The 12,469-nt window shown below is 41.3% G+C and overlaps 1 protein-coding gene across 12 annotated transcripts in view; it reads right to left on the reverse strand.

The window, feature by feature from the left end:
* Nucleotides 1-1,951: 1,951 nt before the first annotated feature.
* Nucleotides 1,952-12,469, reverse strand: part of akap12b (A kinase (PRKA) anchor protein 12b) — a 42,725-nt gene continuing 32,207 nt past the window's right edge. For 7 of the 12 annotated variants that reach the window (XM_026998363.3, XM_026998346.3, XM_081716979.1 and 4 more), the window contains 2 exons: nt 5,269-10,023; nt 1,952-3,795 (listed from right to left, as the gene is read on the reverse strand). In XM_026998363.3, the coding sequence (XP_026854164.2) occupies nt 5,273-10,023 (4,751 nt within the window). In that variant the 3' untranslated portion in view covers nt 1,952-3,795; nt 5,269-5,272. The remainder of the gene's footprint in view (nt 3,796-5,268; nt 10,024-12,469) is intronic. The other 5 variants (XM_081716981.1, XM_026998354.3, XM_081716986.1 and 2 more) reach the window with 1 other exon arrangement.

Here is a 12,469-nt window from a genome sequence, read left to right on the forward strand (position 1 = left end):
CTAACAACAGAGGTGCCACCATGGCTTCTCTGAACTGGCTCTAGCCCTACAACTGATGTCAATAAATGTTTACAGTTGTGCAGGTTTGTTGTTCTTAATGGCCATTCTGTTTTAACTTGTTACAAAATGCATATGTTTGTTGAAGATGCTCTGGGTGATCCTACGCATGTAAATATCTCAGCTTGAAGATTTTACTGTTGATAGCAATGACAGTCTTTATTTGCCAATCCAATGAGTTGCTTGAAAATGTTTTTAAAGCCCTTATTTTTGAGTTTGATATGAACTTTTCTAATTTTATACACAGTACTATATTTACAAAGAATATTTTATATTGCAAATGTTGTATATTGCAAAATGCATCCAGCGTAGACTATAATCGATTTTAGTGTAGCAAAAGTGTATGTACATTTGTTGTCTCTGCATATGCAGTCTTTCTATTTGATATTTTGGTCTGAGTTTAATTTTGCAACCTGTTGTTGCTTACTGTTTATTCATTGTTCAGTTAGATTGCTGGTGACATTTCGCCACTGCTGTCAAAGCACTGAAATCTTCTAGGGACCTGACTACTCTTGAAGAAACCTTCTGGAGATCTGACTACTTTTTGAAGAAATCTGAACTTAAAGCAATGAGAGGCAACAAATTGAAGTTTTCCTTCTTTGTCTGATTGTAAACCGGCAGTGGACTAAGTGCTAAAGATTGACTTGGAACATCCTTTAAATTTCACCAGTACCCAAAGACAAGCAGCTCTTCAAATAAAGTTATTTACTTTATTTGCTGGATTTGGGAACAAGAAAATGGGATAAAATAGTTTTATTTTCAGAATAGAACTGTCTGAGTTATCTTAATGTTTAAAAGTATTATTTCCTCAACAGCCTTTCACATTTTATCCCAAGAGTCAGGAACACCAGTGTGTTTTGTTTTGTTTTGTTTTCTTTTTTCCAGGTCCTGTATCTGTAGGGCATTGTGACTTTAATTACTACTGAATGGTTAATCAAAGGCTGGGATTTTAGAACAGACTCCTTATTCTCGTTCTTTTTTCTCTAATTTTCGGCTGAGATCTTTGATGTCCTTTATCTGCCCGTTTGTCACGCATGTCTTGGACTACCATGCCTTGCTTTTCATTGTTGCTGTTAAGTAACTGTTCATATGCAAGCTGTTCTATTTTGAAATCCTTTCTGAGGCAGTGAGGGAAAAGGCAAGAAGTCGTCCTCACACTCACTAACCCCAAAGCGAAGGCAAACATTTAGCAAACTGTGAGCTCCAGGTCCTCAGGAACATGAACAAATGCCTCTGGGAAAAAGAATAACTTCATTGAATTTTGATTGTGAATATTGAACAATAAAACCTTTTTCAACAAATAATAGACTAAATTACTCTGTTCTGTATTCAAGAACTATTCAATGGGGAGTGGACAAGATCGCTAAACACTGATAAATAAGAGGCCTACATTTAATTTTAAAAGCAGTATAGACATGTATTACTTGGATTAATACTAAGCATCAGTATATCTTGTAAAAGAAAGTTCATATTTACTACGTTGTAAAAGGTGCTAAATAGCTAAAGTAAAACCATAAATGATCACTCTTACTACTGTCCAGCAACACACATTTAACTACATATTTCAGTAGTGGTAGTTTATATCAGTAGTATGTAAATGTGTGTTGCAGCTTTCCCACGACACACGTTTAACTACATATATGAATGCTTTGGTACAAATCAACCTTTAAATATTTCACACACTAGCAGAATAGCAAATATTATTTACATGGTATTTCTATATCATATTTGTTGGACAGATTGACCTGCCTCCAACATCAGTCTGACTCCAAGGCGGATAACACAACTGAGCCCAGTTCCCCAGATTTTGAGGTTTTCTTTCTCTCTTACACATACAAATGCAAATAAAAATTCAAAAGAATTTAAAGGGCAAGTCAGTCAAAAATCACAAGCATGGTTTTACAACGCTAACTTTATTTGGATGAAATATAGACATAGTTCTGTATCCATACTATTAACAGCTTGGGGAATAAAAAAACAGAAAATCATGCTACATAACATTGTCTAATGCTCTCATTGGTTATTTGTTAATATTACAATATGTCTTAAGATACACAGGTATACAATTTGTACAAATGTTAAGGAGCTTCACAGTAATATATTTTTGAAAGCTGCGAAAAGGATGTTTTTTTGTGCATACAAGCCGTGACAATAGTAGCGGACCTTTCTTGGGTTTGTTAGTGTTATTTTCTGTTTTACCTGTGATTTTTCAAAAAAATAAAGCCTCTTTGCAGAGATTCCAAACATCCCTTGCATACTCTGTGCAATTTGCTGTCATCTTGTCATTGTCGTGAAAGCACACCATCATACCGTGTCAACGTGCCACTCTCGCTACTGCATCTTCCACCTCACATAGCACAGGAGAATCAACACGAACTGAACAAATGACAAGAAATAATTTGGAAAGCACTGCAGTTCACATAGACACTGCAATGTCTGCCCACCCATACACCCTCACATTCTCTTTTGGTCTAATCTTGTGGCTTCGTGGAGCAAAAGAATGGCAAGTATGGAAACAGTCATTACAAGTGAAATACAACTAAAGTGTTCAAAAAGGCAAAAGTATAATCTGAATGAATAATATTGTTAGCCTATGATACAGAGCCGAGAAACTCAAAACATGCGTGTTTTAGGACAATATCAATAAAAACCCCATGGAGTGTGAATGAAATGAATATGACTGGCTAACCACCAGATGGTGCAAATGCACTTCCTAGTCTCCGAACATCAGTGTTTTATAGTTCCCTCTGCCCAGTTGAGAAATCAGTCTTAAAGAAACCAAATAATGCAGAACATAGTTGTGGCTACAGGCTGTGAAGGCATACGATTCAGAACACACGTGTATGCATCTTACTGAATGCCACTGCACAGTGGTGCCAAAGCTAATTTAAAATCAGTAATCTGATACAATGCTCTAGAATATGTCACACGTCAAAAGTGAAATCTGTTTTACTGTCATGTTTGTGGCTGTCAGGAGGTGTATAACTACAAATATAACAGTCATGGTTAGGAAATTAGGTTTTCTAAAATGTTCAGTAGGAAATTAAAATGATTATGCATTTTAAAACAAAATGAATGTATGGACATACGTTTTACAACTGCATAAAAAAAAGCATACATAACTGAGTAAAATATATGTACCATGTTTGCAAGACACTGTTTTAGTCTTACATCTGACAAATATCAAACTTTCATAGACTTGCAACACAGAAGGTTACGGCTGGGATGTCTGAGAGAATATTTTAGTTATAAATACAATATACAACATAACAACCCTCCTGCTCTGAAACAACTCTCTTTCGCCAACACACATTTACAGACGCATGCGTACACACACAAAGCATTCACACATATTCTCTCCACCCAACAGCAGCTTTCCACAGAACAGCAATGGCTCGGCAAGAATAAAACATCACGTTTTAACATTTTGTTCATCACAAAAAATTACAAGCGAGATGAGCAGCATCTGAGCCCACGTGGCAAAGAGGTCCGCATGTAAACCTCAGTGAGGGCAAGGAACTGACACATCTTGGCGACTGAACAGTTACTGTGGAGTGATGGACAGATTTGTGAAAAGAGGAATGGATGGATGAATGGAGAAAGTAAAGAGGGTGACTTCTAGCCTCCTGCTCTGCTGAGGGGACAGAGGTTCTCACTTTGTGTCCTCCACAGTAGCTTCAGGGTTCCTGCTTTTCGGAATACTGTGATCCTCACGTGACCACCTCACACATGTGGTCTCTAAGTCAGGACAGAGGGAGAACAATAATGAGATATAAAGCAGTATATGAAGCACCAACATGCTGGAGCCAAGTTCATTCATTTTAATAAAAACAATTTTATGCAATATCACTATCCGGTCTAAATGTTTAAGCTATTGTTTACATGTTTATTTGTCTACCTTAGAAAATAAAAGGCATCACTAAGCACTTTCAATATAGGCGTGGTAGTGCAATATGTGGGGTAGTACTGGAATGGTTATTTTTATTTGTGGAGGGATGATACAGTGCTGATGCAAGCATTCAGAACAGAAATATACTATCCTCTCTCGTAGCTAACACTCTCCTACTTTACTGTATCAATCAGTCCATAGCGGCATAACATTTGTCTAACTCTTATTGATTTTCTTTTCACTCCCCCCCTCTACATACCCCTCTTCATTACATCTGCCTTTCTCTTGGTCTCTCCCCCCCACCCCGCAAACCAACCCTGCCTTTACTGTGTTTATGACTCAGCAAGAATGACTACAGCAAAGCAAGAGTGGGGGAGGAGTGTGTGGCGAGAGAGAAAGAGGGAAAATCCTGCACCAAACCCCTGCTGCGTTGCTACATTTCCTCTGCCTCTGTTCCACTGCAGTGCTGCATTAGCACTCATCAAAAATGTAACAGACACACCCATCTCTCCTCTACTTTGTCCTCCATTCTCCATCCTCTCTGGAGAGCAGACATTCTCCATCTCCTTCTCTATCCCCCTTTATCATGTTTAGCCCTTTGGGCCTTTACCAAACTGCATTTTATTTTCACGAATGCATTTATTAAGACATGGTCAATCTACAGACAACTGTTACTATTAGAAGACTAGCTCTTCTTTTCTCCTGACACCAAATACCACAAGTGTACCTCATCAATTCAATGATTTCCTTAGACATGGTTCCTTGACTACATACGGAAAGCTTTGATGAAGGCAAGAGAAAAGGAGGGTGTGTTTTTGGGGAAGGGGGAATTATAATCAGTCTTTCAGCACAAGCTCATCTCTCCTTCACACGGCTTCACTGTCAGAGGCAGCCTACAAAGTGAAGGGGCAGCCTGCGACATTCTTGCTTTGATATTGAAGGTCCCTTTGGTTACTTGTACCTTGAACAAAAGCTTTTTCATTTCACAAGCCGACAAACCCACCGGTAATAAAACTAAAGTCCACTGAAGTTTTTAAAAAAAGGAACCATGAGAAAATGCAATAGTCTGACTAAAGAATTCAGGATATCCAAGGTTTTTGCTTTTCACCTTTGATGAAAAAGATGTCCCCTTGAGAAATATCCTGCCATGAGTGCTCCTGGGTTCATGTAATCATGTGAAACATCTATACAGTAATTTTCTTTTTACTTTAAATGTAAACTTTTCACATTTTTGTTTAATTGTGGAACTCATAGTAGATGAAAGACATCATAGAGATATGCAGGATGTAGCTGTAATAAACAAGTTAAGGTAAAATACTCACTGGCTCATGAAACTGTTGCAGTCTCTGTGGAGATATGGTCCATCTCCTCTTTAATGGCATTCTCCTCAACAGCCACTTTTGCCTCACTGGCTTCAGCATCTGCATGTTGACAGAGGGCATCTCCGTGCCCCTCCTGGCCTTTCATGTCCTGTGTTGAAATATCCTTTTGAGCTCCATCCAAGACCATTTGAGGTCTATCTTCCAATGGTTCCTGGTTTTCACATCTGTCTTCTTTCATAGTTGCTTCAGTGTCTTTGACTGGCTCATCACTGGCATCCAATACATGTATCATTCCAGCATTTATTTCCATCGTTGTCTTAGTCTTTATGTCTTGAACCTGCTGGCACTGCTCTTCTAGGACCTGTTCTTCCATTCTGCTCACAACAATGGCCACTTCCCTTGTTTCATAACTCTCCTTTGATGTTGAAGCCTCTGAAGCTGGTGTGTCTGTAGATACCTTCTGGATTTCAGTTTCTACATCCTTTAGCTCTTTGTCAACTCCACGTTTTCTGTCTTCAAGGTCTGTGCTCTTACCAACTGTTTTCTCATCTTCCACAATCTTTTCAACTTCTCCCAACTTTATTTCTTGCATTATTACATCTGTACCTTCTTGCCTGGCATCTGTAGAAACTGTAGGAACCTCCTCCTCCTGAGCTTTTATTTCAACTCTGCCATCAAGGGGCTTATCAGTGATGGATTCTGTTGGGGGTTTTTCTTTTTGGACTTTTATATCTGCTGTAGGTTTTTCCACTTGGACTGATGAATCAACTGCATATTTTTCTTCATGGACTGGTACATCTTCTGAAGCTTTCTCATCTGGGACTGCTATTTGAGCTGCTGGTACATCTGTTACAAGTTTATCCGCTTCAGCTGAAATGGCTGTTGTGATTTTTTCCTCAGTCTTTTCAAAAGCCGATGGAACCTCTTCAGTTTTTGTTGTTTCTTCTGCCACTGTGGTACCGTTCTTCACCCCCACAGGTGTCTCTCCAGGTAATTGTTTTATATTCAAGTCACCAAGGTTCTCAACTACATTTTGAATGACTTCCTGGACAATGACAGTGCTCTGTTCCTGAATCACTTCTTGTTCTTCTTTCACATGCATTGTATGTGAAAGTTTGACCTCTTCCTCAACCTTTTCACACCTTTCCTCAACAACAGCACTAATGTTTGATGATGCACCTTCCACATGCCCCTCAACCAGAACATTTGCTGAGACCATCTCTTTCACAGTATCCTGAATTTTAAGGTCACTTGTTGTGACAAGGGCTGGAACATCCTTTTTAGTACTCTCATCTTTCAGCTCTCCTTCTGTTTTAGAGTCTGGGCTAACAAATATAATCTCTTCTGTCACTGCAGATTCCTCTCCTGAGGCTGCAACAGGAGTGTTATCTTCCTTAAACATAGCTGGCCCAGTCACAGGTTCATCTGCTAACACGGTTGTTCTTTCTTCTAATGGTGCCATTGCTACTGCCTCTGCCGATGCTACCACAACACTAGTGACCGAGTCCTTAACATCCTTTAGCTTGTCCACTTTCTCACCTTCAGACACAGTTGTTTCGGTGACTTGCACAGTGTGTGCACAAACCGATTCTTCTACAGTTGGTTCAACTGGACCCTCTGCCTCCACTTTTAGAGTTTTTACTGACAATACTGGTTCTTCAAGAATCTCTGCCTCCTGTTGAATGGCACTAACCACAGCCACTTTAACTGCTGTTGCTTGCTGGAACTCATCTACAGTCTCAGTCTTTGATGTCTCTTTCATTGCCTCTGCCTGTGCAGTCATCTCCACAGCATTTTCTACAGACACTTGAGTCTCTTCTTTGTACTCCGTCTGAACTTCATTTACCCGTACCTCAAAAACAGTGTCCTGCGTCACTCCAGCTTCCTCAGGTTTTAGGGTCTGCTCTTTGACAGTTATTTCCATGGACCCTGCTTTGCCAACAGCTGTGACAGATTCCACTGAAGCCTTCAAAGGACTCTCCTCTTCCACACCTTTGATTTCACTTGTTTTAAGGCCAGTGGAAAGGGCTGTGGCCTCACTTTTCTCACAAACAACCAACACCACGTTTTCATCCTCGACTGCCGACTGGACTGGGAGTATGCAACTAGAGGCAGGAATCATTTTTTTCAGTTCCTCAGTTACTGTGACAGCCATGGCACTTGATGTAACACTGACGGTTTCCACAGCTTCCTGTAGAATAATTTCATCCTTCTGCAGCACATCTCCTGGAACTGGTGTGGTTTCACCAGATGTAACAGGTGATGCTGTGACACGTGACATAGCAGAGACCATTTCAGTTTCTTCTACTGGCTCAAGGGCAGTAACAGCTTCAGATGTGAAATCTACAATGTCTTCTGCAATGGTGTTGTCAGTTGATTTAGGTGTAGCAGCTGTATCTCCTTCTTCAGGTATATCGCTTAACTGCTTTCCCCGTGCTTCGTCTTCAATATCCTCCACAGTAGCTGAGATCCAAGATGGTGATCGATCTTCTGCTGAAATCTTTGCAGGAGTGACTGGTGCGACGTCTGTCTTTGTCTCATCTATCTTGACTTCATCAGCCACAGCCTTTTCTGGTTGTTCGTTATCATATTCTGACAGGGGCACCACAGCTGGGGTGTCAGAGTCTTCCTCTGCAGATCCAATGTCAGAAGACACTTGCCCTTGTTTGGCAGACTTCTTCTTTCTTCTGGGGATTAGTTTTCTGAGAGAAAAGGAAGACTCCTCTTTGGGCATTTCACTGTCAGACATTGCCTGCTCTGGGGCTGAGGCTTCATCAGATTTCTCCTCTGCTTTGGGTTTCTTTCGATGAGTTACCAGCCTTTTGAAGGATTCCCATGTAGAGACAAGCTCTCCCTCTGGCTCTGAAGATGAGGCCACATTTTCACGTTCTGCCTCTTGGGAGCTTGTGAGAGGAGACTCTGCAGTCTTAGGCTGTTCTTCTCCAGACTGTTGCACTTCTTCGTCAATTTTAGTTTCTTCATCATCAGAATCCAAGGTCTTTCTGGCCCTCTTTTTGGCTGAACCAACACAAATAAGGGCCTCCCAAGAAACAGAAGTGTCCATCTTCCTCTTTGGCTCCTCTGTGCTTTGTTCAGCCTTCTCAGCTTTTGTCTCAGTTTTGGATTCAATCTGTGATTCCTCCTTAGGTTCCTCATTTACTTCATCACTTGGTTTCATCTCCTCAGGTTTGTCATCAAGTACAGCACTCTCTGTTGAGGACAAGGTGGCAGATTTGGGCTTGTCACCAGATGTCTCATCTTCACTCTCCGATGATCTTTTGACATGTTTCTTTGGAGTGACTAATTTTTTGAAAGATGCCCAAGGAAGGATACCATCTTTCTTCTTCTCACTGTCAGAAGTAGCTGCCTCACCTGCATCAGCAGCCTCAGATTGAGGGGTCTCTTCTACAACATGCTCACCTGATTCTTCTGATGATGAAGGACTGCTGTCAGGTTTCTGAGATTCAGCTGGCTCGGTGGATGGCTGGATCTGCTCAGCCGCTTGTTCACCAGATTCTGGAACTTTCACCTCTGCTTCTTTTTTGCCCTTTTGTTTCTTGGACAACTTCTTCAATCCTGCTCCTGTGAACAGCTTCTTCAGTGGGCTTCCCTGAGCTTTGACTTTTTCTTGAGTTGAAAGAACTTCTGCTTCAGTGGTTGCCTCAGCAGGGGATTTCTCAGGACTTTGTTGCTCCTCTGTAGAGTCACTTGGTTTGTCACAAACAGGTATGGGATCATCAGCAGGTTTCGCTTCCTCACCAGCTCCAGCAATAAGGGTGTCTGCATCTTCACAAGTTGTAGTTTGAGCAACAGGTTCAGCCTCTGGTGGTGCTTCAGTCTCATTTGCTGCTGTGGCCTGCACCTTTGGCTCCTCCTCTTTTGGTTCCTCAGTGTTAGAAGGAGCTTCTTCAGGGCTTCCTTCATCCTTAACCTCATCTGGAGCTTCTACTTTATCCACCTGTTTATCAGCTGCCACCTCCTCTATATCATCTTTAACTTGTTCCTTTTCTGCTGCCACCTCTCCTGGTTTCTCATCAGTCTCCTTTATGTCTTCCTCAACAGACTTCTCCTTCATTGGTTCTTCCTCTTTGGGCTTTTTGAAGCTTGTCTTTTTCCGCAGGTTGGAGAAAATTCCCTGGGTAAAGAACCTTTTGAAAGAGGACTGCATCTCTTGAGAACCTGGGCTTGTGGGAGATTCGGCTTGCACCTCTGATTCTTTCTCCGGAGCTGTTGTCATGTCTTCAGCCGGCTGCTCAGTGTGTGTCTGTTCTGGTGCTGCGGCACCATCTGTCGTGGTCTCAGCTGGAGCATCAGTTTGAGGGAGATCTGTTGCTGCTTCTGCATCAGCAGTGTCTTTAATGGTGACCTCTTCTTCTGTCTGTGGTGCAACCGATATATTTTCTTCCTCAGATTTTACTTCCACTGTTTCCTCTTTGCTTTCCACAGCAACAGCCTCTGAAGCACCATCCTCCGTTTCCTTCACTGTCAGCAGCTGCACTGGCTCCGTTTTTTCATTCTTGTCCTTCTTCAGTGTGAACTTGAAGCCAACAAAGCGGAAAATCTTCTTGAAGCCCACCTCATTGGCCTCGTTTGGCTTCTCCTCCACCACCGTCTCCTCTATGGCTGTGGTTTTATCTGCTTTAACACATTCACTCTCTTCCTGCTCTCCATTAACCTGAGGGGAGACCTCATCCTGGAGCACCTCGATTGTCTCAGGACTGTCTTCTTTCTGGGGTGTGGCATCAGTCTGGCCTACTGAAAAGAAGAAAAAAATAATCAGCCATGAACACAATGTTTAATGATGACCAGATCAATTATATCAGATCAGTGTGCAACTTACTAAATATCTACCACCATCTAATTTCTACAAAACAATCATTACCCATCATTACCAAGAAATGTTAATACATACAAAATAAATTCAAGGGATGAGAGTAAAAATAATTAACATCCACTCTTCTGGCTAATCTTAGTTAACCCTAAAATGAATCAATGACCAGTGGCAGACTAATAAAAGTAATATACATGATTCACTGATATAATTCATTCAAGATGCAAGTCTGAAACGTCTGCAGGAAATCAATGGAACAGAGTTGCATAAATGTCTAAAACACTTTCACCCCTTGAACAGATTTCATTTGATGGCAATCTGATCATGGCTTTACGTTTGCTGATATTTTCTCTGAGTGCAAGCCAAGAGCACAGACTGTGGAATGATGACACAATTCAACAAAGCCTTAGGGGATATTTCTGAGTTGTATGTTTCACAGTTACATAACTGCTGCCAAAAATCTGGACAATAGAATTGACCTAATGTGGCAGAAATCAGCGCATAAAAGAAAAGTTACAATCTTTTTGTAATCTTGGCTTTTAGTCTCAAACAGGCTGAGTAAGCACATGTCCACATGTTAACATGTGAGAAAAACAGTAACACACACACACACAAATTCTTGTATCTATGTTTTGACAGGAGTGGGTCAGATATAGGGTGGTGTATAAGGTGGAGAGGCAGAGTTCAATTCACAGGCGTAGCTTCCTGTCATCCACCCTTACGTTGAGGGAATGCTCACATCTGCCTGTTTGCTCTTGCTCTGAGGTCCATAAATCTAAAAACCCCTAATTTAAACACAAGAATATTACATTACTGGATTGATTACTGACCAACAGACACTCACATATATTTTCACTTTCATTCATACAAGTGAACAAAACACACACACACACACACACACACACACACACACACACACACACACACACACACACACACCCCTATATACCGATATATTGAAAAATTTCCAATTCATGTTGCTATATTAAAAGGACTTCACCCCTCATCAGACATTACTAGAATATCATGATTGTTCTATAATTTCTCAGAGATAACAAGAGATTAGAAATACTCCCAATACACAATAGCAAGAACTAAGCCTTTCTTTCACTTTAATTTCATGTTTTAAATAAGGTAGATTTTGGGCAGTTCCAGCAAACCTATAGCTACACAACTGAATATATTGAGAAATTTGAAAAACAAAAGAGCTGTAGCTACTCAGAAATACCCAACTACGACTACTACTTCAAGTGATTTGGGAGATGACATTCTACATTCCCCCCTTATTTAGCAACCCATCCCCCAGGGAGAAAAAAACCTTTAACTTCAATTAGGAACGACTGCATTGTTTTGCCCCCAGTTCACACAATGGAACCCTGGCTTCTCCCAGCTAGGCTAAAATGTATGGGGGGCCCATACCATTGTCCATCCCAAAACTTAAATAACCATGACGAGAGGCCTGGATACGTCACTAAGAGAAAGCACAATATGGGAGGCTGACAATAAGACTGATACGACTTCCACAACTTTACTGTGCTGACGTTTGCAAAGACCAAGGAGCGGTGTGAGGGCCATTACAATATATATAAGGAGCAACACAGTTTTCATTTACATGTGTGTGTGCGCGTGAGAGAGATGGGTGGGATTAGGACTCTCACATAGTTGTTATTGTCAGAGCAGTTGTTACACCGCCATGCCGTCTATGCCAATGTTAGTCAAACAGTTGCAGTAGAGGCGGGGCTTCAAAGCTTCAAAGATAAGTGGAAACACATCCAACTTTACGCAAACAGGTGGTTCTTCAGTGCTGGTGGATAAAGTAAAGCCATTTGGAGCATTAGCTAAGCATCTAAACAACCACAAAGCTCTGACCAGCTTAGATCTGTAAATGAACAACACTTTTGCTGCATCCACCAGGAAGACCGTCACATACCGTCGTGGTTGTTAAATAGAATATACCTTTGAATCAGAAAATGAGGTCAACTTATGCATCAAGATCGAAAGGCTAACCCACACATGCACACACGTGGTCATGTTAACAATTCAATCTCTCCGATGTCCTTCGCAGCTGGAGACAGAGAAGCAATATGTATGTATGAGAGAGAAAGAGGCACAAAATGTGTCAAGAGGTTTCTCCAGCCACTCCCCATCATACATCTTCGGCTGTCTCTAAAGTGTGACCAAGTAATCTGATCCCCTCTCTGTTTATGGCAGCTTGTAGAGTATATGGAGGGTGGAGGAGGTTGTGGGGAGGGGGGTGTTATGTTATCTGAACTATAGGTGGTATAGGTTGGGGGGGCATTATAGCATGCGCTCTACCCCCCCCCGCCCCGGCCCATTTGTTTGTCATGTTTTGCAAACAGATGCATGTAA

The sequence above is a fragment of the Electrophorus electricus genome, chromosome 7 (assembly GCF_041902795.1).
Source record: "Electrophorus electricus isolate QZ-2024a chromosome 7, ASM4190279v1, whole genome shotgun sequence".
Classification (NCBI taxonomy): Eukaryota; Metazoa; Chordata; class Actinopteri; order Gymnotiformes; family Gymnotidae; genus Electrophorus; species Electrophorus electricus.